Source organism: Morchella sextelata, assembly GCF_020137385.1.
Source record: "Morchella sextelata strain SCLS chromosome Unknown scls_13, whole genome shotgun sequence".
Taxonomy (NCBI): Eukaryota; Fungi; Ascomycota; class Pezizomycetes; order Pezizales; family Morchellaceae; genus Morchella; species Morchella sextelata.
In genome coordinates, this window is record NW_025408628.1 from 1412217 (window position 1) to 1439575 (window position 27359).

The following is a 27359-nucleotide window of genomic DNA, read 5'->3' on the forward strand; positions in this document are numbered from 1 at the left end:
CATCGTTATGCTCCGACTTCTGCTACCTTGCCTTTACTACCCCCCCCCCTACCATCTCCACTAACGGTCCATCTATTCTTACTCCACCCATTGTTCCCCATACCGCCGCGACTCAGGGGCAATTCACCCCATCGCCGAACGAAATCTCTTTCGTCGAGTCGCCGTTTCTTACTTCCACCTCCCCGAGCTTCCGCCTCGCCCGCTTCAACCCATTCAATATCCCATACGGAATAACTCATGCCGTCATGAATAGTACCCCAGCTACGGGACTTAAGTCCGTTACAGGTAGAACCTGTATATCTTTCCAATGTAGGGAGGATCAAGAGGTTAACGATGAGATCCTTTCCGGCTGGGATCACCGGGATATCCTGCACTTGTTGCTTCTCAGCTTTACCGCCAGCTCCATTAACCTTCTTCTTGGTTGGAGAAGGAACAAGAGGAGATCGTGGAGATGCGCTAGTTTGACCGTTTGTAGTGATCTTTCTAGCACCATATTCCGCTACCCATGCAGGGTCCACATCTGGTGGCATCACACCTGGAATTTTTCCAAGATGGATCAAGGCAGCCATGACATCTGAGTCATCGGTATAAACTTCCGTCCCCCAGACACATCTGCGTCTATGAACCTCCTTTCTCTGCTGCTCACTCAAGTATCGCCGTGGGATTCGGACTTGGAAAATACTATTCTCCTTTCCTTCGAATCTTGGCAACAATGTGTGCGTGACAGAGTAGCCCTGCTTAGGGGTTGCAGTTGGGTGGTATATTACCGAACCAAGGAAATTGCGGGGCTTTGATAAGGAGGCCATCACCTTAGTTGAATCTATGAGAAGGCTAGTTTTGACTTTCGGTGGAGGTACAGCAGCACTTGTGGAAGCGGATGCATTGTGATGGTGGTGGATTATAGGCGTATGGTGAGGGTGGTGCATGTGAGGGTGATGCATGTGTGCGAGGCTGTTTGGTGATTTCGAGCGTGCGCCAACCCTTGAAACTGGTACTTCGAGATTAGGAGCACCTACTTCTTCTTCCGCTTTGTGGTGATGATGAACCATGCCAGCACTAATATTTCTTTTTAGTTAGCCTTAGAACGAGCCACGCCATACGATCAAACACAAGAAGGGAAAAGGAAACATACTGCACGTGGGAATGGTGATTATGATTATGGTGATGATGATGTTTCTTCTTCTTCTCTTTGGCGGCTTCCTCTTCGTCTCTCTCCCTCTCCCGCTTGCCCAGCCCTAGACTAATCTTCCCAGCTTCTTCTCTCTCTCTTTCTCTATTGTTCTCCATTAACCCTTTTTGGAAATCCTCGCTCCATTTTTGCGTCATGCTGACCATTTCCATATTCTGGATTCCCATACCCACTCTCTTTTGTTGCGTCTGGTCACCGAGACTGGGCCCATTCATCCTTTGAGGCCCATCTCGTTCTCTCATTAAGTTGTCCCTATCTTTCTCTCTCCGTCTTCTGTCCTCATCTGCTAGTCCGCTGGATTGCCTGCTCAGACCTCCCCTCAAAGCGTCCTCTGCTCTTGCTGGCTCATCCCTTCCAAAAGACGGACCTCCTACAGGAAACCCTTGCCGTCTGCTATCTCGGCCCCCTTCTACCACAGGAGGTAACACAGGAAGATTGGTGATGGCAAATGGACTTGGGGGCATTGGAGTAGTATATGCCGTAAATGGCTGGAATCCTTCCCGTCCCGTTGTTGTAGCCGTCGGTAGTGGAGCCGGGGTTGCCCCTAGTCCACCTGTTCCGGAAGTTGAAGTCTGCGGCATTGCCATGGTTGAGGAAGTAGAAATTGCTGAAACTGGCGGAGGGCCAGGTATAGCATCCTGACCAGCCATCATTCTTGAAGTAGGTGTCATGGGGTACGACAAGTGCGAGCTAGAAGTTTGGGGCGGCTGGTGCTGGTGTTGATGTTCATGCCTATGCTCCCGGCCAAACATTTGTTGCTGCTGCCCAATGGGAACTCGTTCTGTCCTCTCCCTTATCCTTGCTCTTTCTCTATTTTCCTTGGCTTCCCTGTCCCTATGCTCTCGGTCTCTCTCCCGTTCCCTATGCTCACGCTCCCTCTGTTCACGCTCTCTGTGCTCCCGTAGCCTCATCTCCTCTTCCCTCTGGCGCTCTTCCATTTGCTGCCAATCGTATTTCCTCATTCGGTCCTGGTAAGAGTCGGAGCTCGTTAATTGTGGTCTTTGTGGTGGCGGTGGTTCATCGTGGAGCACGCTGGATATACTCTGACTATTTGTCACAGGTTGCGACATTTGTCGCTGTGGTGGTGGTGGTCCCTGGGGGCCCATGATGTCAACTTGCTGCTGCTCTCGGTCGCGATTATGGCCGAGTGAGTGGTATTGCAATTGTTGATGCGCACGGTAGACATGCTCGTGTGGTGTGGCGCGATTCGATTTCGGGCCTGTAAAACTTGGCAAAGGGGCGTTTCCGGTGCTCGGGCTTGCAGAGCTGCTATTAACCTGCTTGTCCCTATCATTACCTGGGACACCGTTGAGATCAGGAGTATATGGTCGCTTTAACGGCGAGAAATCCGAAGGCCTTGAAGAGGATGGTGGTAATGAGTGGGTGTTGATGGGTGATGGGTGAGGGTGAGTGTGAGGGGCATGTGAAGGGGGTGCTGGGGGATCACTCGATCCGAGCATTGAAGAGATAGACATGCTCGGTCGACTGTTGGATAGACTAGATAGTGATGGTAAGTCTCGCCTAGGACCGTCAGACGGTACCTGGACGAACGGCGGCGGACCTGAAGGGTGGTGGTGATTGGGAGGAGGCGGTCGCTGTTGCGGCTGCTGCGGCGGAGGCGCTAGGACGTGATGGGGTGAATTCGGTGGTAGCATGTTGCGATGATGCTGTTGCTGAACATGTTGCTGCTGAAGTGATTGCTGCATCATTGATTCTTGCGGAGGAAGTGGTGGAGGAGGAGGGGGTGCTAAAAGTTTAAAATGCGGGATCGGTTAGTTCTTAGCGTGAATTGACATTTATGGCTTAGCGCGCCCTGGCATGCTAAGGAACTAGACCGGGTTCAAGCGGGGGGAAGGCATCACAATTACGAACCTCGGAAAATACGCGGCGAGCTGTGAACAGAAGATACTCGTTGATGCGTTTCTGGCGTTGATGTTCTAGGGGGTGGCATGAATCCCGAACTGCGACTCACAGGATGAATTGCGTTGCTTTGAGGTACCGATTCTGTTCAGATAGTGACGGTCAGCCACTCAGGTCCCGAAGCAACAGGCACGCAGCACACGGCTTATCTTTCCTAGAGAAGACACTGCCGGCTTAAAGTTACTGGAAGTGCGAAATCCCGAGTATGGTAATGACGAACAAGTCTTCGTCGTGTAACCCCACACACACAAACGAAAATACAAAAGTAAATAAAAAAAAGGGTGGGGGAAGAGAGAGAAAGGGATAAGGGAAATCTACTAGGAATGATAATAATAGGAAAAGAATAATGCTAACCGTGACGTTGCTGCTGAGATGAATGAGACGGGTGGCCCGGCGGGGGAGGAGGAGGAGGAGGAGCATTTCTGTATGCACCAGGCCCGTTCATTCTCTCCATCTCTGGCGACCTTGAAACCTCCTTATACTGCCTCGGAATACCAGCGTGCATGTGTTGTTGCTGTTGAAGGTGTGAATGGGAGTAGATGTCGCCATTTGGAGGAGTACGTGTGTCCATTCTCGATCGTTTGGGAGGGCCTGAGGAAATAGAGCGATCGCGGTCGTCATGATGGCCTTGAGGAGCGCGAGGAGGAAGGCTTGTTGGAGGACCGGGAGGGCCACCGAGCGGGTGGTGATGGCGGTGGTCCATTGGGATTTACGGGTGGTGATGAAAACGCGATCCGCGGTAGCAACAACGGGATGGGCAGATATACGGGACGATCAGGAGGGCGTAAAAAACCGTGAAGGAAGGGGTTCGTAAAAAAGGAATAAAAAAATTCAAAAGAAAAAACTCAAACGAAACTCCAGGAGAAGGGAAATAGAAGGATGGAAGGGAGGAGGAGGAGGAGGAAGGAGGGAAAAAAATCTCCCCGATGGTGACCGAGATGCAGAGAAGCAGTAGGGGAAAGCAGGCAGACGGCAGCAGAGCGAGATGGTGGAAGATCTCGATTCTATGCTGGGTAGGAGTGGCGGAGGAGGAGCGTGAGTGAGGATGGGTGAGAAAGGACGATGGATTGGGGGGTGGGAGACCAACACCTGCCGACTACACGCACGAGACAGATGCACACACCAGGGAGGAGGAGTATGAGGAGGGAGAAGGCAGAATGCGGTGGTGAGCTGGCTCTCGGAGAGATCAAGCGATTGATTGATGGAGGGATTATGAGCAAGGGCGGCGGACTCTGCCGTGGACGGTCCTTCCCTACATCTCCTGCTACTAGATAGAGTACTATTACTACCACCAACCATTCCTTTCCTCACTACTACATATAGATCTTCCTTCTTCATCTTTTAATTCTTCTCCCTCACTCTTCCCCCTCCCCCTCTCTTCCTCCTTCCCTCTCCTTCTCCCCTCCTCCTCACTTCCGCTGCCGTCGCTCCTCTCACTGTAGTACCACTGGCGTGTGATAAGTACATACACTAAACAACTCTACTACGCATGTACGGGACCCAGGAAACTCTTCCGTTAGAGATTATTTGTCGCGCTGCTTTCATGCGATTTGTCTGCGCCGTGTCTTAGCAGATTGTAGTATGTGTATGTGGTACATACAGAACAATAATAATACATGGCTCACTTGCCCATGAACCATGTCGCCCATGGAGTTTCCCACGCCCGCAACACGAACCCTGGCAGGCCCCAATACCCCCGAAGAGGGAGCTGTCGCTTGCTGGGGGGCCCTGTTTTTGCCAAGGCCATAGTGCATTCGCAGCAAACGGCTTTTAGGGCGACCCCACACCTTCTCAGGCCCTTCCCGAACGAGCATCTCTAACACGGCTGTGGCCCTGGCGTTGGTTTCTCTTCGCTGTCCCTCTCCATCATCCAGTCGAGTGCCGATCTCCGCCTGCAGCCTCTGCAGCCATCACCTCTTTCTTATTGCTTTACTTATCGTATCGTGCAGATTACGTAGAGTGCCAAGAGGTGACTGCTGCTTTGTGCTGCTGCATGGGGTATGTATCACGAAGAGCAAGAAGAGCAGCTTGGAGGGCCGGGGGGGATTAACTGCGTGTGGCCGTCGTGGGATGGATGCTCTGGTTCAGACTGACTGACTGACTGACTGACTGACTGACCGACCGACCGACCGACTGGCTGGCTGGCTGTATTGGTATCTGGTGTAGCTTGCAATCTAGTGTAGGCGGTACATACTTATGTAAATAATAAGAATTAATTGGTTGTGGACTTTGCGCACCTATCGTGAAACCTTTTCGGCAGACCGACATCCATCGCGCGGTTTTTTATTTATTATTTTTACCTGGGCGGCTGCTGACCTCTGGGGTGAGACAGGGGAGGGGAAGGGAGGAAGGGTTCATGGATGACAGCACCGTGCGTAAATCAGGCAGAGTGTGTGTGTGCGGTTATCGGTGGGTCTTGTGCAAGGGCGACCAAGGGCAACAGCTGCACTGTGTCTCTCTTCGTCCCCCCCTTCAAAGCTTTCTGCACATTTGGGAGTAAAGAGCTTGACTATCCTTCCCTTCCATTCCTCACCCTTAAGCTTAAGCTTGAGTGAGCTTTATCTTCCTATCCGTTCTTTCACCAAGAGTCTTGTCTTGTCTCGAGCTCTCTCGATGGAAGACACACCTCCGCCCCGAGGAGGAGTAGCAGCGTCATCGTCATCCAGAGCCTCACAGATGTCATCCTTCTCGTTACCCGTTCCTGGAGCCCCCTCATCCAGTCTTGCAGTCTACAAATCCCGGATTAGGGCCGCCTTCATTGGCGCCAACCCTCGAGTTTGTGTAGCCTTTTGGCTATTTGGTCTGCCCCTCCCGGTCCTGCTCTTTCTCTTCCTTTAATGTTCATATCTCCATTTCCATTGCTTCATCATCGCCCTCTCACTGTAAACAATGGCGTCATCTCTCACGAGGCTCTTCCTGATTCCAGCTGCTTTAGAATCCGTCTCAACTAAACTCCCTGTTGCGCGCAGGTTGCATTAACAATGTCCTATATGTCATCATCCTCTCAGCAGCTCTTGATCTCGTTGGTCCCAGTCTACCAAAGGCCATAGTTCTCCTTGCAGATGTCGGACCCTCTTTTATCACCAAATTAACAGCTCCCTACTACATCCACCTAATCCCCTACCGGATTCGGATCCCGATACTCGTCATGCTCGCCTTCGTGGGTATGCAAATCGTTGCATGGGGTGAATCGCTCCCAGCTAGGCTTTTTGGCGTTGTTCTAGCATCGATCTCGTCTGGCGGAGGGGAGCTATCATTTCTGGGCCTTACACATTTCTACGGTCGGTTCGCTGTGCCTTTCTGGTCCTCTGGGACAGGTGCTGCAGGATTGCTGGGCGCAGGGCTGTATGTTTTCGCGACAAGCTGGGTCGGATGGGGTATAAGGGAAAGTTTGATGGCATTTGGGTTCCTACCGATCGTCATGCTTCTCGCATTCTTTATGATTCTACCACTAGACATGATCAAAGGCCAGAAATGGGACGGATATGAACCAATTGTCGAGGGTGCTGATGTTGCTATGGATAGCGAAGAGACTCGCATTGCTCAAGAAACGGATGATGCTGATGTTGCACTGTTAGCGACATCAGTCCATTCTGCTAGCGGGCTTGTTTTTTCTGCTGTGAATAGCCCTCACGAAGAGAAAGGTTTATTAGACCATGCAACGGCAGCATGGAAGGGCTTTAGAGCCAACTTTGAGAAGACGAAACATCTATTCTTTCCCTAGTAGGTCCCATCCACTCTCTAGCTCGGAAACCGTCCAAATTACGGCGTATGGTCAACTATACAACCTAATGGGATCCAAATTTAACTCTTGAAACAGCATGCTACCTCTTCTTCTTGTCTATATTGCCGAGTACACCATTAATCTAGGTGTCGCACCTACGCTTCTTTTCCCACTTGCTGAAATGCCATTCAAGGCGTACCGTGACGCCTACCCAATGTACAATACGATTTATCAAACAGGCGTCTTTATCTCCCGATCCTCGACTCCATTTATACGTTTTCGCCAGCTCTATCCGCCCGCACTTCTACAATGTGTGAACCTAGTTTTTTTGGTACTCCATGCAATGTACAACTTCATCCCTAACATATGGCTTGTGTTTCTGGTCATATTTTGGGAAGGACTGCTAGGCGGAATGGTGTATGTCAACACCTTTGCGGAAATCACTGATGAGGTACCAGCGGATGAGAGGGAGTTTTCTCTCGGTGCTGTTACTGTCAGTGATTCAGGCGGGATTTGTGTGGCCGGGTTTATTAGTATCGTATTAGAACATTATCTATGTTCATATCAATATTCGAGGGGGAGAGATTACTGCACGTTGACTTAGAGATGTATTATAGATGTTTATCTTGGTTTATCGTGTTTTAGGGCGGGGAATTTTTTGATAAAGAAGATCACGGTATCGAAGTGCGTCGATTTAAATTCAATCATCATCTTACTAGATGGCCACGTTTACTACTCGCACTACTACGTGACACTAGTTCTTATTATAGAGATATATCGTTATAAAAAGAAATTACTTTCATTAAGGTTCCACTCATAAATTATGTACGCCGCGGAATGAAAAGAGAGGGGGCGACTTGCATGCATGGCGCGAGGGTCAGGTGGGAGTTTAAATATACACTGATCTAAGTGCTGCGGCAATTCATGGAGATCTATCCGGTAGATCTACATTCTGGCGTATTACTATCAATAGAAGCATTGAGACGGGTTAGCTCAGGGTCTTTCATTAGCTTATATCTGAAGCTGAAGGAACTTGAAAGATTATATTTTATTCATGGGATATCACTCGATATAATTTTACCTGAAACCCGAAATTACGTAGCTTTAATCGCCTGTAAAATGTTTATTGGTAGAGAATGAATCTCTTTGATTCAAGGAAATATGAGTACAGATATTTCTAGTCTGTTTTTCTTTCTTATTTGATTATCTTTAGGAAAAGTGTTTTTAAGCTAGTACAAGACGGTTTCTTTCGTTAAATCTGTCTGACCACTCCCTTTTAGCTGATCACTCATTTCTCCAAGAATCCCCTGGTTTGTCACTAAGAGCGGGATACATATGAATAAGTATGACCTGTATTGATGAAGGAGACGTATGATAATAAACCATGTACATATATGTACATCTCTTAATGACGACTGTATGGTATGACGACACATGAACTTCTCTTAATTTAAACTTTCCCCCGATGTGTACGTATATCTTTTCCAGTTCGTTGTTGGGGACAAATTATACAGTGGTGGTGAAGTTATTGGAACTAAGGCACTATCCGGAGTATATAAGTGTAATCTGTTCAGAACGCTTCATCATCGGACATAAATTCCCCACTCATTCTCCTCTACGATACATCTAAGATAACACAAAAAATCTCATAAAATCATCAACATGGAATCTCCGCCTCAATGGGGAGGTCTTTCTCGTTTGGCTGTCAGTTGGTATTTATACCCGATTCTCAAGAAGATTATAAAAGATGATCTAAACCACCTTTTAGGCCTGACTGTGATGCAAAAACTGTACATGTGACATTTGCCTCATCTGATTGGAGTCAGCCTGGGATCGAACTTAATCGTCAACCAGATGGTGAATTCTTGCTCTTCATGGGAGAATATAAACATGCTGGTAAAATTTACTTCAAGGTAAGTCTCATCTCTTTCTCTTCTAGTGATTTCACGACGGTAATTTAGACGGAATAGTTCATCATCGATGGCACATTGTGGAGGGTGAACCCTCAATTCCCCGTGGTCATCGATGAATTTGGAATCGACAACAACTGCTGGACACCAGAAGAGGCCACTGAGCACCATGACTCCTGTGAGAAGCGTCTCCGGAGAAAGCTTACTCTTATGAATATCAATCGAGAAGCTCTTTGTGAATTTGCTCTTTCTATTCATGGAAGTGTTGATGGCCACGGACGTCAGATCGAGTGCGTCATTGATGAGAGTGGCCCTACTCTTACTTGCTCAACTCTCTCTATGTCAAGCTCATGGAGTGAGATTGTGTTCTTACGTTTTCAACCTGTTAGGGGTGAGGTTTATTTATCATCGCCCGATGATAAACCTTTGGAAGAATTTCAAGAAAGCAACAGCTGTCCTGCTCGTGAAATGGCTGGTGGGATCTTGGACAAGATCTACGAGAACGAAAAAGAAGAGGAAGAAATCTGGGTAGCTAAGTTTCCAACAGACTTCAATCACAAGATGCTCCCCTATAAACCTCTCAAGACTTACAATAGTTCTGAAAGAGAGTTATTAATGGAAAGTGAATGTGCTACCCTGCGTTTTCTCAACCAACATACAAGGGTTCCGGCACCTCAGATATATGCCTATGATGTACGCTATACGCTAGCATCAGGGGGTGAAACCAAAATAAAAATTGAATCGCCAGATCTACAGAGCAATAGCTGGAAATCTATTACTGGAAATAGGGTTGGGTGGCCATTCATCCTATTGGGGGATCTTGGGGGTACTCCCTCTTGGTTGCAGTTGGACAATTCCTTGAAGGAGCCCCTGATTTCGAATGACTCGAGCGACTTACGATTGATGGTATGCCGCTAACCGATTCGTCTTTATTGTTAATTGGTTATCTATGATTTTTGGAGTTCTCTTACTAAAATTGTGAAGACCTGGAAACAGATTATGATGTATCGGATGGAATTGGCTGAACATCCATTATCTGCATGCGGATACTTGACGCTTAATTCGTTCTTTTGGCAAATCAAGAAGGGACCCAACTCTCGTAAAATCAGGACAACTAAGGCGGAATTTGGCATCCGTCCCTGCATTTATGATAGATGCAAACCATTCACTCACTCAATCGTGGCAGCCTTTAATGTTCCACCAGGAGACAGGCACTTCCCACCGATTAGCTCGATCAGGTCTCTTGACTCTATCACTGCATACTATCGTCATCTTCTCAATCACAGTTTTGTGCGTGGAATCGACGAGTTCGTAGCTCTTTGGCAAATGAAAGCTATGCTGTATGAGCTATTCAGTTCACGTTACGAATATGGCCCTTTTATTCTTCAATATCCTGACATATCTCGGCATAATATCATAATTTCAGGACACCTTTTCGATTGGGAACGTACAAAAGCGATGCCAATTCAAACTGCTATTTGCCCACCAAGGATGTGTTTTCTTTCTGATTGGTACGAGTCTGGACCCATTGAAGCCCTCGCAAGATACAAGGCTGAATGCCCTGATATCATGAAACTCCTAGGTGTGGCCCATGCCAACGATGACCAGCCAAATATTCTAGGCTGTGTGCGTTTTTGCACCAAAGAAAAATTTCTATCAATGATTTCAGAAGAAAACCTACTATTTCCAATGGTTCTCCTTGAGGAGACTTGTAAGGACCATCCGGCTTTGATCGGAAAGATCGCTCTTAAAAACCTTCCAATGATGTTTCGATCTGTTAGAGGGTATGAATGGGAGTCCGTCAAAGAGGCCTCGATGAACAAAGGGGCCTTACAGTTTGTTTTGCAAGACTGGGCGGAGGAACAGCGAGGATCTAAATCTTCCTAGAATGTCGATTGTCAAGTACACGGGCAACGCCAATACTTCTAGTATTGGTGATTAGTGATGGCCTGTGACTTGAATCTATGAGTGGTTTCAAAATTCCATTGCACGAATAACAAAGGAGGATTCGCAGAATTAGCTACGTCTAGTGCGATATTGATGTGTTTCCCTTGTAAGCTGTAAAGATATACTTGTGAATATCATGTCAGACATCTATCAGCGGATAAACAAGACTAATAATACATTGCATATGCTCATATATGCTTTTAAACGTTGCAGAGAATATCACTCGAATTTTTCTTTCAATACAGCCCCACCCAGACCACCTCTCCAGATTAGCCCTGCGAGCGAGTGGAGTCTTACAAGTCAATTTACAGGGTCTATCAGATGAAAACAGGTTCTCTGAATGCTGCGTTGGACTTGTATTTTGCGCATAATGACCCATTTATCCACTTCGGTAGCTGCACTATAGGGAGAATGCTGTGATTACCATCGCACCCGGGAGACCGGGAGGATTCTGCGCCCAATGCGGTAGTTCTAGAGGACTCGATTCATCTGCATTTTGATAGGGCATCGATGGAACAGTAGAGCCACGTGCATTAGTTTCCCAAAAACTAGTGTACAACACCGGTCGCGTTAAACCAAGGTCATGAGCTCAGGTTCAACTTCAACTGGCTCGCACTGCACTTAATCCACCCGGCAGCCCATCCCTGTTTTTGAATTGCCCACTTTACCTGATCAGAGAAACCTCCTCAATTGCCAAAAAGTTATTATGGAGGTGAAGATAAACTCTGTAAACTTCCGTTTTTATATTGGCAGGCGCGCTAAAAGCACTTAAGCTTTTTTTTTCCCTCTCGCCACAGGGTTCAGCCTTATCCGCTATCACGTGCACAGACCAATTTATTAGCCGGTGCGGGCCCTGGATTGCGACGACGTCAAGCGAGAATTGTCGACTGCATCTCGGGGACGTCGGAGAATTGAAACGTCATTAGATGGAGTTTTGCCACAGTCAAGACCGAGGCATGACCCCACCGACCAGGAAGGATGCTTGGGGAATTATTTTTACAGGTTTCTTTTCTTTTCTTTTCTTTCGGGAGCGGGTATCAATCGATGCATACCCGGGGCGCAGGATTGGAGAGAGGGGGGGGGGGGGTGGGTGGCTGGGCAGCAGAAGCATTGCGGGAGAAAAAGAACAAGATCCGCCATCTCACGAGAACCCATTGCTGGGTCGGGGGGCTGGCTGGGAGGGAAGAGGGGTGGTGGTGAGAGGTGAGGTGAGGTGAGCAGCCAAAGAAAAGGTGCGATGTGAGCAGCGAAAAGAAAAGAAAAATGATACAAGTGTGTAAAAAGCGCAGGCGGCTGAAATGTGGGGTAAATCCGCTCTTGCATTGGCAGCGGCATGGGAAAACCACGTTTCAGATTAATATAGAGAGAGCTCTCTATCGATCGTAATCCTCTCTTCCTCTCTTTCACTCCTCCTGTTCACTGCTTTCTCTTCCTTCTTCTCCCGAGCACCCCACTTCTTCTTCTTCTTTTTCTTCTTCTTCTTCTTCTTCTTCTTCTTCTTCTTCATCATCTTCATCTTCATCTTCATCATCATCATCATCATCATCATCATCTCCGGATCCCTCTCGTGTGTTTCTCTCTCAGTATCCATCACAGCTCGTCACTAGATCATTAGACCAGCTAGCTTCGTTTTTTTCTTTTTTCTCTTTTTTTGTATCAACGTCCCAACCCCAAACAAAACCAAGCCTAGCCCAACGGCTCTGTCCGCTACAACATCTTTCACAACGGCCCCCCCAAAATCCACCACCACGTTTCTCCCACGCTCCTGCTTCTCGAGCGACGAGATGCCTGCCATGCCTACAACTCGGCGTCGCCTCGGGAGCGGCTCCACAGGCGAAATGCTCAGCAAGGAACAACGCAACCAGGCTCTCCAATCCGCAAAGGCCATTCTTGACGACGTCGCTGTCGGCTGGGAATACAGCCTCCCTCCCAAGAAGACAAAGCTTCTCGATGTCGGTCGACGAGAGGGGAGTCTGGGCGCCTGGCGACCAAGCGGGCTCTCTGCACAGGAGGTCACTGACGAGGACGACGACTCGGACATGGATATGGATATGGACGACGACGACGATGATGATGACGATGACGACGACCCCCGTCACTACTCTCGTCCTGCTGGTGCTAATGGCGGGGGTGCCACCCTCGGGGGTGTCGGCCGCAGCAGCAGCTACCGTCGTGCGACCACTCCACCGCCTGTCGATAAGAAACGTAAACCCAAGAAGAAGAATCAGCAGCAGCGCGAGGGTGTCTGGGTCCCCCGCGAAGACGATAGCGACTTCGAGATCGACATGAGGTCCACGGATAAGAAGGAAGATGAGTACATGTGGGAGAGCCCTGACGATGTCCCTACCCCCGACAAGATCAAAGAGCACCATCGCCAGGCACTGGAGGCGGATATGGAGTGGAATTTTGGGCTAAAGCTCTGGACCCACCGTCGCGATGCGTGGACTGAGGCCACTGAGGATGGTGAAGTACGAGTCTGCGAGAGTCGTTTTAAAGACGTACCACCCCAATTCGTACCCCGCTAGCTAAACCCCGACTAACAAGCAGATAGAACCCGCTCCACGCCCTCATTGGCCCAGCATCCTACGACCAGATCTACACAAAGGTCTGCCTAGGCGGCGCACAGCCCCCCATTCCCATCAATTTGAGGCATCTCTGCGGTGCACTCGTTGAAGGCTGGAAGCGCGACGATCAGTGGCCACCAAAGCCCAGCAGGCCCGAGCCAAGTTTTACCCGCAAAAAGAATAATATGGAGGCGGCAGTCACGGTGAATGCGGGCACGACGGGCACGCAGCCGGGAAAGAAGGGCAGGGAGGCCGTTAAAAAAATTTTGAATTTTTAGACCGGTGGCTGTCTTTTTTTCCCCTCCTTCTTTCAACGTCGGTTCGTTTCATAAACTATGGGGGGAGATATTTGTGTTTCTTTTCTGTTCTGTGATGGGCTTAGGTTTAGGTTTTAGGTGTTGCTTTCAACTTCCCTCTCTCTTCTCTATACTCTTCTTCTTTCATCTCGTCTTGCACCTCCTCTCTACCTCTTTCCTCTTCTGTTCTTATTGCATTCTTTATCGGCTTCTGTTCTTTTGTCGGGGTTGGGATTTGGGGGGGGGGGGGGGGATAGTCAGCGGTCTGTATGCATCGCATCTAGTGTTGTAGATGTAGATCCGGATCTGTACATCTACTCTTCGGTAGGTCGTCTTCTGTTGTGAGCCCAAGTATTTCCTGTTGTCTTACACCTGGGTTTGGGAGCACGGTTTTATAAATGATTCCTTTCTTGAACATAAAGCTGGTTTCTAAAAGTAAAATGGCTAGAGGAGCGTGTGGATCTGATCTCCTCTCTGCTAGTAGTTACTCCAGAGGATCGGGAGGTGGGTATGTGGGTATGTGGGATGCATGGAATGGGGAAAGGGGGCGAGCGGTTTCGAGTATGGCCTGCTCGGTGCTAAACTAGCAACACTACATGGTAGCAAGAGCCAAGAGCGCTCCTAATTGGCTGCCTTATAATTTCCCAATACTCTATTCTCTACTCCCCATACTAGCGGCATCACTCCAACCCTGGAAGTCACGCTTACCACAGCAACACCCGAGTGATGATGCATGAACAAATCACACCCCGTCACTCGATGTTGCGCCTACTAAGACATGTTCTAAGACATTGTTTATACCGGCTCTTTAGGGTAGAACTGCCGCTTGTCTTGGTGGCGCTGCGGGGTTGAATGAATATGCGGATTGAAAGAGCCGGGTCCTGTCCAAAAGGATTGGCACTGCTCGTAGTGTGATAAGGGGAGCAAATAAACGTTCATACTGGAATCAACATTCTGGCTGCGGTATCGTGCGAGAGTTGGAGCGGTGGCGGGTTGTCAGGAGGAGGGTGATATGAAGTTAGTCGTCTAGAAGAGGGGGGATTGAATGTCTATCTTCTTCTACCTCTATAGTTCATAGAGAGAAAAAACAAGCTGATGGATGACTCATTTTTTGTGTCCTCTACACCTATATTCACAGAACAAGAACTCGCTAATCAAGCTTTAAGTGCATAACAGTACAAGATTGAGATCTGTACATTCTGGTAAATATAAACCCCGACCCACAAAAAATTCCAATCCAGCCCACCACCACCACCAACCGAGTGACAGCTTATGAAAGAACGCATCCCATCACACAGAGTCACTCGACACCCCCACTTACACCACTACACCCAGCACCACTATAGCCAGTCAGGTCCGCATACATCTATGGATATACATAATATTGATGGCATCTACCCGGTCAATAGCTGGTGCAGATAGATCCCTGTGCGGCTACCTGCAGTGTGGATGTGATGGGATGGAGGCATGAGACCAGGGTTATGAGTTAGAGTGGGGTAGGATCTGGGTCTGGTTAAAACACGCGGAGTTTTCCAATCTTGATTGTAACTGGGGAGGGAGGGCGCAGTGGTTGCTCGTTTTCGAATATATAGAAGTCTTAATCCGTGAGAGATGAGATGCAGTCATGATATATCACTCTCGAGGTTTGGTGGGAGATGGTAGTTTATAATTTGTACTTACTGTGCTTAATAGTAGTTGAGACATCATGTCTTTTGATTAGTTTGGTTTGCATGAGCGTGTTTGAATATAGTGTAGATGCATCATGCATATACCATATTAGCTACGCAGGTTGTTTAACTCACTCACCCTAACCTCCCCCCTCGCCCTCGCGCGTAAAAGCCCTATTCCATACTCTAAGTAACTTCTCACCTAACCGATAGCCCAGCCCAGTCCAGCAAAGTGATGAGGATTTATAGAAACAAAACAGCCAATGACTATTTTCATTTTTTTCTAGCCACGAAGCCATATCCCCAAATCCCGTCCCCCCTAACTCCGTACCTACCCCATTACCCCACCCACCCCACCCCCACCAGTTCCTCACTTCATCGCCTTTCACTTGACACTACCCAATCACGCATGCAGCTATCATCTCTACCGCCACAGATCCCCCATCCCTTCCTCTTCCCGACCTACCTCGGGAGTCCGCATACCATCTGCCATCTACCAAAACAAAAAAAGAAAAAGGAACCACTAGTGAAACACTATGGCATGGGCCGCACAGACCAGCACCATGCACAAACAACGCACTCACATCTCTTACGCAGGGACTACATAGGCAAGACAAGACAAGTCAGACAAGCGAACCAATGGTAGCAGGCTCCAGATGGGGAAGTTTACAACGTCATCTGATGATGATGGTGGGGGCAAACAAACATTCTTTTTGAACGGACTATGGTGGATAAGACAAACAGGCGGGAAGTTCGTGACATGTACAATACAATATGTTTCGTGTCGTGTCGTTGCAAAATTAGAGATGAGGAAGTAGTGAGATAGGGAATAAGGAATAAAACAGAAAAACGGCAAATCAAAAGGAAAAAAAACAGCAAGTACTGGAATAAACCACCCGAAAGAATACACAAACAGAACAGCACAATCAGCAAAAGCAAACACAACAGCATAGAACAATACAGAACAGCTAAGAACAGCACAAAGACAACTACTGCATCTGACTATCATCCGACAGATCATCCTCATGCACAATTCTCAGTGTCTCCTCAATCAGCAACAGATCATGCTCAATCATCTCCGCCCAGTTCTGTATATCACCAATCTCCTATATTCACATCCTATCAGCACTTACTCACAACCAAGAAGAGATAGAGAGGTAACAAACCTTTAACTTCGTCCTCGCCCCATCTGCCAACCCTCCCCATTGCCTGGTAGTCTTCCCCAACGCACTAGTCCTATTTCTCAACGTCTTGCTCTGATTCTCGAGCGCTGACGCATTGGAGTGGATATTCGTGATGCGGTCCCGCAGCTCAATATCCACCGATGCTCCCAGACTGTGGAACTCTGCCGTGAGTGTCTGGCGGGCATCCTCTAATAGAACAAAAAAAGGTTAGTGAGTTTAGAATACGACCAAGACGGGACGGGGAGCGGACCAGCGCGCTTGAGACGGTCTTTGCGGAGAAGGTGGTCTTCTTTGATGAGTCTTGCAGCCATTTGTGATTAGGTATTAAGAGTAGAGTAGTGGTCGTGCAGTAGTGGCAGTAGATAGTCTTCGATCGTGAAGATGGACTGGTGGAGTATGCAGTGGTAGTGCTTAAAGAGGAGGCACGCTAGGCAATGTAGGCTAGGCAAGTATATCGAAGTAGAGTAGGGAGTAGTGTAGCTAGAGAACTAACTTCAATCTCAGCGGGAAAACCAGTCCTCTATAAATACCGAACTGAGGTCTTCTCTTTTCCCCTTCACTCAAGAGCTGCTTCAGCTTTTCTTCCCAAACTCCCCTCCTTCACTTCTGCTCTACACACAAGAAAAAAAAATTACTATTTCCTCCCACACCCACAAACACACAACACGCACACACTACAACACCCAGCTCTAGATTTTCTCTCTCTCTCGAGCCCAAAAAGCTCAACGATGATTATTATTTGCTGCCGGACCAAACAGAACACGACAACACAGCATAAACACCGACACACAATGCGGGGTGTGCCTCTCCTCCTTCCTTCCTCGAGCAGTGCGCAAACCCGAGGGGGGGGTCAAGTCAGGCCAGAGAGCTTTCGATATGCAGTAGAGGGGTGGATTGGGGGGGGGGGAGGAGGCGGCGGGGTCGAAGGCAGAATGCGTTGGCAGAGAGAGAGGCAATTGATCGAGCAGCCGAAGATCGTGAGGTTATGTATGTATGCGGTGATGCTGATGATGAGGCCGGGGGTGCCACGACCAAGGAGATGGACGTCGACCTAGCTAGCTCCTTTCCTGGGGGTGGGTTATCGAGGTCTGGGCGTGCTACTAACTATTACTTTACTACTACATGTACTAATGCTAAAACAAGCTAACCAAGTAACTACTGTAGCTAACGAACCGCGCTCTTGATCAGCTCTGCTATTAAATCACAGCTTCTTAAAAAAAACAGGCAGGCAGGTGCGAAAAAAAAGAGCAGGACGCGAGATTCATGGCCGTACCTAAGTCTATGATTCCAAACACTCGATGAACACCGGATGGATATGCGCCGCTACCTTGTTCTATGCTGTCTCCAGAAAAAAATAATATCTCCAAGCAAACCGGCGCTCCCGCAGGTTCCCACGTCACGTATGCAGCAAGGGAAGGAAGGGTAAAAAATTAAAAGGCAAAGACTACTACTCTAGAAAGTGCAAAAAGGTGGGGGAACAAAGTAGATGCAGGCAGACGAAGGAAAGAAAAAAAAAGAGGTATGTAACGGTCTTCCCGGACCACAAAGGAACGAATAAACAAGCAGTAGTATGCAAGCCAGCGCCGGTCGGTAGTGGACGTTTTCGTGGTCGTCTCTGATTCGAGAGAGCGTGGGGTTTGGGGGAAGGGGAAAGGGAAAAAAAAAGACAAGTGGGAAACCAGAAAAGCAGAAGAAGGATGCAAGATGCGGTGTACATACAGCTAGCACGCGGTAGGTAATCAATCGTCACTGGAACGAACCCCAGCGGCAGTTTTGCGAATGAACGCATGCCCCAGTGTCTCGGGACCCATCTGTGGCTCGTGCAATTGTGGCGGTGTCTCATATTTTTAGTCCCATGAACCTTGACACCCATCACCGGCTCCATTCATCGAACAAATCCCAGGTTACAGATATCTGAGACCTAGGTGATGAGCTGCCTCCCGCCTTCATTACCGGGTTTCTGGGAAGCGTCGAGATCCCAGGTAACAGGTCCATTCCCGTGGTTGCGGTTCGTTGATGGTGGCTGACGGATTATTGTTTTTCCGCTCCGGTACGTTTCAACAGGCGCCCAATAGGAAACTGGTTCAAGGATGGGAGCAGGGACCTGGGTATCTGTGGCTGCAGAAAACAAGGCAAATAAAGTATTGTATTGAGTGATGAACATACAAGGAAACGAGAAGCAGAGTCTTTTCATGAGAAAGACTATCAAGAACACCTACCGTGTGGAGAGTTGCACAATACAGACAGAAAGACAAGTAGAAAACATACTCAGAAGACTTGATGGATGGATCGGGCTGTTGAAGTTTGGTCCACATATTTCTTTCCCGGCCCAGAGGCAGAGAGAGCGCCTACATGGACCATGACCCGAGGGCCGAAATTGGAACCGTTAGTAGGAGATGCTCAAGTAATGCTAGCACCAAATGAATCCTGCCAAGGTACAAGAACAATGTTTCAATCATTGACACCAAGCCCAAAATACACCAGGATAAAACAAAGACTGTTTGATCGGATGATAAATGATAATAAATGTTTCCGCCGTCATGCTGCACCAAGCCGGAACCTGTGGCCAGTGCTTAGGACTTGATTGATCGATCCATAGCTTCATGACAACAGCGGTCTTCATACTGCGTACTGTCGTGAATGTCAGCTACGTATACCACAACTGTGGACTTATGGTGAGGAATAGGTGGCGTAACAACCTGTCCTCAATCATGTCGTATAAAGCTAGAAACTCTCGTAGTCCTCTCAATACCATTATCGTCTCTTCTCTCATCCAATAGTTTGGAAACACAATACACAAAACCCTCTATTCGTGTATGCATGTAGCTATTTAATGTCTCCCCAATGCAACGCAATGCTATCTATGCAAAGCCTATCTGCCTACCTCCCTTCCTGGTACTTCCCTAATTCACCCCCCCCCCCCCCCCCCGCCCCGCTACAGTCCCACCCCAAGTAAAAACGATCACAAACCCCAAACACAAAAAGCAGCACAAAAAGAGCCAATACCGAATATACACCCTAATCCCATCCCTCAAAACAAAAGTAAGTCCCAAAGCCCTTAATGATTCCTATATAAAGAAACAGCCCAATAACTAAAATTACGACCTCCTCTCGGCCATGACGGCCTCCAGCTCTTCAATCCTCCTCTCAATATCCGGTACGGCGCGGAGCTGCAGCTCAATCTCTTCCTTTTCACTACACACACACCCACATCAGCACCACTTTGCCAACTCATCACTAAACAAGGGCAGGAACAAACTTACTCCTCCAACTTCAACCTCTTCTCCGCATCCAGCTTCGTAAACACATACCCGCCCACCCCATCAAACTGCAAAATATTCGTATGATATTTCCACAGACTCCTCCTATGGCTCACCGTAATTAACGTAATCCCTAGCTGCTTCGCCGTCTCATACATGATCCTCTCCGTGTCGAGGTCCTGGCTACTCGTACACTCATCCAAGATCGCATACCGCGGCGCATGATAAAACAGCCTCGCCATGGCAACCCGCTGCTGAATCCCGCCACTCCATACCTCGCGCCACTCCTTCTCCGCGCCCCACCCTCCCTCCTTCTCAACCAGGCTCTCAATCTCCACAATCTCCAGGATGGCAAACAGCTCCTCGTCGCTCACGCCGCGGCGGAGTTGCTCTGCGTGGCTGTCTGGGTAGATGATCTGCTGCCGCAGCGTCCCGCGGGACAGGTACGGCCGCTGCGGGATGTAGAATATGTCCTCGCTTGGTGGCTTCGTGACCACACCACCATACACGGGCCATAGGCCGCCCATGATGCGGAAGAGGGAGGACTTCCCGCACCCATTGGGTCCGACAATTAGGAGGTGTTCGTCGGGGTGGACTGTGAAGGTGAGGGACTTTATGAGCACGTCGCCGTTGGGCGAGACGATGGGGACGTTTGTGAACTCGATGGAGGAGCCCTGGATGACCTCTCCGCGGCCACGGAGGACCTCGGCGTTTTCGGCGGTGGAGGCGGAGCTGACGAGGTTCTTCTCGAAGTGGCCGGCGTGAATGTCGGACATGACGTTGAGCAGGGTGGAGACGCGGGAGGTGTAGCCCGCCAGCTCGGTGATCTCCTTGTAGGAGAACATGACGCGGCCAAAGGCGTCGGAGGAGCTGAGGAGGAGGCGGCGATTCGTCACAAAGCCTGTGGGTGTTAGTATTGTATGCCTGCAGTGGTATCGGGGGTCTTGAGGGACAGGCAGGGCCAGCTCCAATTCTCGGTAGCCCGAGTGGGGCAGCACCACTTGGGGTACTAAGAACTGGAGATGGCACTGTCTGCGCAGAGACACCGACTCCGGGGAGAATCAAGGTGCAGGAAGCATACTCTCCGTCCGATCACCCAGCGACGTGCCTGCCCCGGGGATCTTAAAAAACACGGGCACCGAGCACAGACACAGCCCGAGGGCACCCCAGAAGTACTTTATCACAAAGTCCTCCATCATGCCATGATACAGGCGCCTCCTAAGGATATGGTTGACATGCTTGATGAGTGTGAAGTATCCCTTATCCAGCGTCGTCTTCTCGCTCTCATGGCCCGCATACAGCGCGACCTCCTCCGCGTTCTCGATCAGCCTGCTATGGCTAAACCGAAACTCTCCCTCCAAGCGTGCCTCATCCGCTACAAACTTGCCAAACGGCGGCGTCAGCACGCGCATCACATTCGCCGAGACCTGGACCAGCAGCGCCATTGCAAAGAGCCCTTCGCCACCGACGTTGCGCGACAGCTGGTAGTTGTAGATGACCATGTCCAACACGGGCTTTGCCAGGTTGGAGTAGAGCTCGGCGAGCGAGTTTGAGAACTTTGCGACATCGACGGTGATGAGCTGGTCGGCGTTCTTGATACGGTCGTCGAGATTGCCGAGCGTGTAGAAGGTCATGTCCGAGAGATACTTCTCGTGGATGTGCGTCGTTAAACGCTTCCGGTACTGCAGCGCCAGCTTACTCTGGTGATACGATAGCTATCCCCGGCAACCCCGTCAGCACACTGCACACACCCGCACCCCCGGGCGGACAGAGAAACATACCATCGAGTTCGTAAACGTCGCCGGCACCGCCACCACCATCCACCACACAATCCCCATCAAAAAGTCCTTCCCCTTCCCCCTCACCAGCGCACTCACCAACCTACCATCCAGCTCCGCCACATACAGACTCACCAGCGTCCTGACCACCAAAAACACCGTATGGCTCACCAACAACCTCATCTCCTTACTCCTCACACCGGGAATCACAATCCTCAGCAGCCTGAAGAGATTCTGAAAGAACTCCTTATTGAGCTCTACCTTCTTGCGCTTGCCCCCGGCGGCATCGGGTGGGGGTGGGGCGACGGCGGCCTTCTGCTCACTGATGGCGGCGCGGATGCGGTTGATGAGCGCGATGAAGAGCGTGAGGTAGACGGCGCGCGAGATGTTGGTGCGGTGCTTGGAGTAGACGGAGGTTGCGTACGAGAGCAGCTTGCCGAGGGAGCGGTCGGAGGGGAGGGGCGGGAGGAGCTTCGATTGGGCGGCCATGGTGGTGCGCGCCGGGGGTGTTGTGGGTGTGTGGGTGTGTGTGTATAGCTAACTAGCTGTCTGCTGTAGAGCTGTTAGTGGTGGGTAATAGTGAGCAGCGAGCAGAGAGAGCCGTGAATGAGTGATGTCTGTGGGGTATTAAGGGTGCAGGTGTTAAATAGATGGTTGTGTTGCTGTGGAGTAATTTATCTCTATCTACTCTATCACGAGAAAATCCGGGGTAAGAGATGACACGCCTGCATGTGACCCGCCAAGCCAATAGCTACCGAGGGCAAACTAAAGCGAGCACGCTAGCAAGCGAGCCAAGCCAGCGAGGCGGTCATGGATTCTCACTCGCACTACCTCCGTTGGAGACTGAAGGTATATAACCACTCAACCTTCACAAGAGCTCGTTTGACAGGAAGAGATCAGGGTTATATGTAGCAAGCGCTCAGCGGACTTTGACGGCAGCTAAAACTTAGGACCACAGCCTTCATTCTAGACATAAGGTTATGTTGCAGTGGGCGAATCACAGCTAGCCTCTATTCAGCTTATCCATCATACGCTACCTTCCCTCACGCCTCAATAGAATAGGCGACCCGGTGGGCAAGATTATTAGCAGCAAGATCTTTTTTACTATTGTTCAGATCTCTAACTATCTGTATAAATGCAGCATAGATGCGGCCACCGTCTGGTCCAGGCTGGAATGTAAAAGCCTGACTGACTGACTGACGACAAAGACAATCGTGTAAAAGAGAAAAACCCATGGCACTAAGAAGTTACCCATGAACCCATGAAGAACTGAGAAACCCCCTCTCAGCCCCATACAAACTAAGAAAAAAAAGAGGAGAAAAAAAAAAAAAAAAAGAGAGCCAAGTAAGCCGGCAGAAATGATATCTCAAACCAAAGCGAGTAAGAAGAAGAAAAAGATGAAGAAAAAAGTATTGAAAATGAGAGAAAAAAAAAGTATTGAAAAGTGCTACAAGTAGTTTGAGTTTTGCGATAGACGCCCCCCAACCCATCCGAGTAAACGCCCAAGTGATTTCGTTACCAGCCCCGCTTTCAATCCGACAAAGGCACACACGCACACAGCCTCCCCCCCCTAAACTCATAATCATATCGAAAGAAGAGCTATGATCTTAATCTGTTTCAGAAGGACAACCAGAGTACCAAAACCACACCCTTTGCCGTAAAAAATTGAAGTAAAATGAAAAAATGAAAGGAAAAAAAGAGATAAGAGATGAGTAGAGTACATGCCGCATCGAATTTTTCTAGTCGGTCCGTCCTTCCTTTTCTATTTCCTTCAAAAAGGGTTGGCTCCTGCTCGCGCAAAGCTAGGCTGGGGTGGTAGCTGTGTGGTGAGGCGTTGATTCGACCTCATCCGGGTGAACCACTCCATTGACACAAGCGCCAGTAGGAGCTGGGGACAGGACTTTTGCCTCGTCGACCAAGCCTTCCTCGCCGCCCATGTTGGCGGATGTGTACTTGGCACGAAATGTCGAAACAGCTGGAATATTCGCCTTGAATCTAAACTCACAAATTGGTAAGTATACGGTCTTTGAATGGTGTCTAGAAGATGGTTTGGCGCTGTTACCTCTCTTCCTGTGTGCCGTAGGCCCTTGGAGTAAGCTTAATTACTGTGTGCAGCGGAATTTCCATCCAAGGAGACTGGTCCTGTGGGATATTCATGAAGTATGCGTAAATACAACGCAAGATAGCCTGGTGAGTAACGACCATGATGTTTTCCCCACGCTCCATTTCCATGATAATGGGCTCAAGACGGATAACGACATCGCGGTAAGATTCACCACCCTGGTAGCGGTAGTTGTACCTAGAAATATTACATTAGCATGAAACCACTAGAATCTAGAACTCCGGAAGCTTTACTTGTCGTCATCACGAGCACGGAAGTCCTCCGGGTATTTGCTCTCAATCTCTTCGTATGTGAGGCCATCACAGACACCAGCGTCAAGCTCATCCAGAGCTTTCCACTGCTTCTTGGGATATGCGAGATGCCTGGCGGTCTGAATAGTCCTCCTCATTGTGGAGGTCCACAGAGTCACATTCTTATCTCCGATAGAATGCTTGACCAATTCTGGGAGCGCATCGGCATACGCCAATCCGCGGGGAGAAAGACTAGCATCACCACCGATTTTCCCCTGCACATTGAATTCGGATTCGCCATGCTACAAAACAGGTTAGCGTTGAGTATAGAAGACGAGTAATAGTAGATGCTTACCCTGGACAACCAGATGCTTCTCGGAGTAATGTGAAGATTCATGGTGAAGTAAATAATCCTCGTTTGGAGGTAATTAGACACTTGGTTGATGATAACCTGAGATCCAACGTTGATGAGTTTTACATAGGTGGAGTCGGGCTCGTCGACTGTCTCGTAAACTTTCTCATAGTTCCTGATGCGCTCCCTAAAATCCCTAGCAGCCAATTCAGGGTCCTGACCGACGTAGTCTGGTGATGTTGTCTTAACTTCAAGAATGTTGCTCATGATCAAGTCCTCATCATCGCACTTGCTCTCAACGAAAAGAACATCATATCCCTTAGCCTCACAGCGCTCCTTGATCCATTCCCTCCTAGTTTTGGTAGAATTGGTAGCATCAAGAATGCCAACATGGCCGCCCTCATGCTCAAACCAACGGAGCATGTCAGTAACTGCAGCTTCAGCAGCTGCACGACGGAGCCGCTCGCCCTCGGGATTGCTGGTATCGAAAAATTCGGCTGTTGGTCTTGGGGTATCCGCACGACGGTAGGATCCAACATTGAAGGACTTGGCATTCACTGAAAGCCACTTGAGGTAGCGGACAACTGTGATTGTAGCATTAGCAAACCAACACCAAAGCTAATTTCGGTGCTCAATTGGCAATTAATCGTTCTAGAAAGAGATCTTGCTTGATTTCCAAACCAGCGGAATCCAACAGACAAATGCTCAATACCAGAGGAAGTTCAAAAGAAGTGTAGAGTAGCCAGAAATCATAGATGGTCCAACTTACTCTTTTGTGCAATCAAGCTCTTTCCCCTCGCCGGAAGCCCCACCATTACTACACAAATATGCGAATCTTCCACCTGCAAATCATTGTCGGGAAAGTTAGTGGCTATCATGCACTCCACTTGTTGAAACTCCTCTCCATCTTCTCCCTGGGCATCTGCCAGGTAATTCATGTGAACGCAAACAACAGGCTGCGACATCTTGAGGCTTAAAGAAACAGTTGAACAGATGAAGAGAAATAAAAGAGAGATTTTAAAGCTCCAGACAAATTGAGGTCAGGAAGGGTTGGGGAGGTAGTGTTAATGAAAAGTAGCTCGAAGGGTTGCTGGTTTTGCGTAGGCAGATCTTCCCGTTGTCTTAGTTGGATTACCAGAAGAGCTATGGAAGGGCCGGATAAAGGGGAGTGGGGTGGTGGGTGAGGCAGGTAGGGATGGTTTGGCGCGAGAGACGGGGGGTATCGCTCGAGTTGTGGGGTGACCAGTAGTAACGGCCCAAACTGACTTTGTAGAAAGAGTGGGTACCGAAGGCTCGCCCTTAGAAAACTAACCCTGGTTTGGTTTATTGCGGAGGAGTGCGAATTTGGTTGGGATGATAGGTGCAGCAGCCGGTCAGACGGTCATTTGAACGCCGCGGTGGGAGAAAGTATCGTGAGCTCTTCATTCTATCTTAAAGACAGCGCCGCGTGGGCTGTCGACGCAGGGACGACTGATCACCACGCACTGATAATTGACTTCCCGTGTGACTGTCAAGCTCTTTCGAATCAAGGAGAGTGTTCAGGAACGGAAATGGCGGCATAAAGGTACACAGTTGGTAAAATCGGTGACCCTGCCAGTGCATTTCTTTTTGTGGATTTTTTACTGAGCTTTTTTCTTCTCTTCTTTTGAGACAATGAAGAAATTTCCCTTTGCTCGCGTGGTCCAAAGTCCGGGGGGTAGATGCATTCGGAGGGGCACGGGGGTGAGCAAGGCATGAGCTGTTTGCCGAAATCGCCGAATCTCGGGAAGCTTGGACCGCAAATCTCGAAGCATCCTGGCTGGACAGAGCTGCGGGGATACAAAAGAAAGACACATACAGCGGAGAAATGAGGAACCAGCAATATGCGTCACATGAGCAGGATTTGAAGGCTCATAACCTTGTAGGAACATGAAAAAGAAACAAATAAAAACAAGCGTCTTCGGAGAAAGGAAAAGCAAGAGCTTACATTGGACATACTGTAAACGGAGCGAGGGAAAGTATGCATTGTGGCAAATCTCCGTTATTGCTTGTGGTTGAGTCTGATTTTGGGGGCTCTTTAATGGATGAGAGGTTCGAGCGGGGGTGGGGACGTGTTCTTGAGTTGAATTGACAAGACCTCGCAGTCAGTGGTTTTAGATAATAGCGGCGAGTGGGACAGAGTAATTGGACGACACTGAAGGGCTGTGGGGAAATAGCCAGAAAGATATGAAAACTGGACGGGAAATATCCGACGAAGGACTGACGGATGGCTGAAGAGCAGAGAATGATGGAGATGATGAAAGGGAGAAAGAGATTGATTGATGGATGATAAACAAGCCGTGGGGGTAGGAGAGATGAAGACGGAAGGGCCGACGTCAACGAACTATTTCCCATGCCGTCCCGCTCTACGGTTCTAGGTCCCGTATCTTTCTTTTTCACTTTTGGGGGTTTGGGAACCTGTTGAGCCTCTTACGCAAACGGGCCAAATGTATTGGACGCGTGCTTCCATTCTGGAACCCAACAGGCTGTTGCCCCTCCATTGTTCACGTGATACCACCGATAACGATAGAGCTCTAAATATGTCAAGCTTTGTTCAGGAGTGTGGTGCCTCGCATCAAGATCCTGCCTCTGTGCAGTATGCGCGCAAGATAAGCCGCCTTAAGGCCAGCACAGCGCTGATAGGTTCAGTGTCATTCCGCCGACCTCTGTCTCGAAACCAGGCGCATGAGTACAAGTACGACGAAGGACAGGTATGTAAATGACGATAATTGGAACAACAAACGGAACGACGCAACGAATCAAACAAAGCCTTAATCATATAGCGTAGCAGGTGAGAATGTCGACAAAGACCAAATCTCAATATGTTATTGATACGGTGGTGTTTAGTGTCCCAGCTGTTATCGGCCAATGATAGGGCGAGCTTCGTTTGAGAGAAGGAGCTCTGAATGAGTCAGTAATTCAACAGAATCAAACCAAAGGCATCTGTCGATATATATCTGTGTCAAAAGGCCTTTGAGTGTCTCATGAATTCTCATCCCATGACCCCAAAAAGCAATACGATTTTAAGGTCTGTCTCACCGAGTCAGCTAGTTGGTTTATCAAGAGCGCGGAATTCAGTATATTCCAGATCCGGACCTGTAATATAGATTTAAATTTCAGCATAAGATGTTGAATGGGCGAGCCCCCATTCTGCAAACACCCCGAAGATCTGGAAAGGAGATCTGATGTAACACACCC

General features: G+C 49.0%; 8 protein-coding genes across 8 annotated transcripts; 2 read left to right on the plus strand and 6 right to left on the minus strand.

Annotated features, from left to right (window-relative positions):
* Nucleotides 1–5: 5 nt before the first annotated feature.
* Nucleotides 6–3812, minus strand: H6S33_002790 (uncharacterized protein; the record flags this gene model as incomplete). Its single annotated transcript, XM_044834166.1, has 4 exons — nucleotides 6–1056; nucleotides 1133–2936; nucleotides 3062–3193; nucleotides 3464–3812. The coding sequence occupies 4 exons, from the start codon at nucleotides 3810–3812 to the stop codon at nucleotides 6–8; spliced, it is 3336 nt and encodes a 1111-aa protein (XP_044692951.1).
* Nucleotides 3813–4579: 767 nt separating this feature from the next.
* On the minus strand, nucleotides 4580–5381 carry H6S33_002791 (uncharacterized protein; the record flags this gene model as incomplete). The annotated part of the gene is made up of 4 exons (XM_044834167.1): nucleotides 4580–4663; nucleotides 4735–5010; nucleotides 5232–5283; nucleotides 5347–5381. The coding sequence occupies 4 exons, from the start codon at nucleotides 5379–5381 to the stop codon at nucleotides 4580–4582; spliced, it is 447 nt and encodes a 148-aa protein (XP_044692952.1).
* Nucleotides 5382–5722: 341 nt separating this feature from the next.
* Nucleotides 5723–10630, plus strand: H6S33_002792 (uncharacterized protein; the record flags this gene model as incomplete). The annotated part of the gene is made up of 6 exons (XM_044834168.1): nucleotides 5723–5909; nucleotides 6079–6682; nucleotides 6930–7326; nucleotides 8660–8746; nucleotides 8804–9649; nucleotides 9728–10630. The coding sequence occupies 6 exons, from the start codon at nucleotides 5723–5725 to the stop codon at nucleotides 10628–10630; spliced, it is 3024 nt and encodes a 1007-aa protein (XP_044692953.1).
* Nucleotides 10631–12044: 1414 nt separating this feature from the next.
* Nucleotides 12045–12212, minus strand: H6S33_002793 (uncharacterized protein; the record flags this gene model as incomplete). Its single annotated transcript, XM_044834169.1, has 1 exon — nucleotides 12045–12212. The coding sequence occupies one exon, from the start codon at nucleotides 12210–12212 to the stop codon at nucleotides 12045–12047; it is 168 nt and encodes a 55-aa protein (XP_044692954.1).
* A 271-nt stretch (nucleotides 12213–12483) lies between these two features.
* H6S33_002794 (uncharacterized protein) lies at nucleotides 12484–13532 on the plus strand (the record flags this gene model as incomplete). The annotated part of the gene is made up of 2 exons (XM_044834170.1): nucleotides 12484–13188; nucleotides 13242–13532. The coding sequence occupies 2 exons, from the start codon at nucleotides 12484–12486 to the stop codon at nucleotides 13530–13532; spliced, it is 996 nt and encodes a 331-aa protein (XP_044692955.1).
* Nucleotides 13533–16206: 2674 nt separating this feature from the next.
* H6S33_002795 (uncharacterized protein) lies at nucleotides 16207–16712 on the minus strand (the record flags this gene model as incomplete). Its single annotated transcript, XM_044834171.1, has 3 exons — nucleotides 16207–16323; nucleotides 16384–16589; nucleotides 16652–16712. 3 exons carry the CDS (start codon nucleotides 16710–16712, stop codon nucleotides 16207–16209), a joined length of 384 nt encoding a protein of 127 aa, XP_044692956.1.
* Nucleotides 16713–19499: 2787 nt separating this feature from the next.
* Nucleotides 19500–21928, minus strand: H6S33_002796 (uncharacterized protein; the record flags this gene model as incomplete). The annotated part of the gene is made up of 4 exons (XM_044834172.1): nucleotides 19500–19596; nucleotides 19665–20562; nucleotides 20743–21376; nucleotides 21443–21928. 4 exons carry the CDS (start codon nucleotides 21926–21928, stop codon nucleotides 19500–19502), a joined length of 2115 nt encoding a protein of 704 aa, XP_044692957.1.
* Nucleotides 21929–23241: 1313 nt separating this feature from the next.
* H6S33_002797 (uncharacterized protein) lies at nucleotides 23242–25108 on the minus strand (the record flags this gene model as incomplete). The annotated part of the gene is made up of 5 exons (XM_044834173.1): nucleotides 23242–23434; nucleotides 23502–23738; nucleotides 23795–24093; nucleotides 24147–24727; nucleotides 24913–25108. The coding sequence occupies 5 exons, from the start codon at nucleotides 25106–25108 to the stop codon at nucleotides 23242–23244; spliced, it is 1506 nt and encodes a 501-aa protein (XP_044692958.1).
* Nucleotides 25109–27359: the final 2251 nt, after the last annotated feature.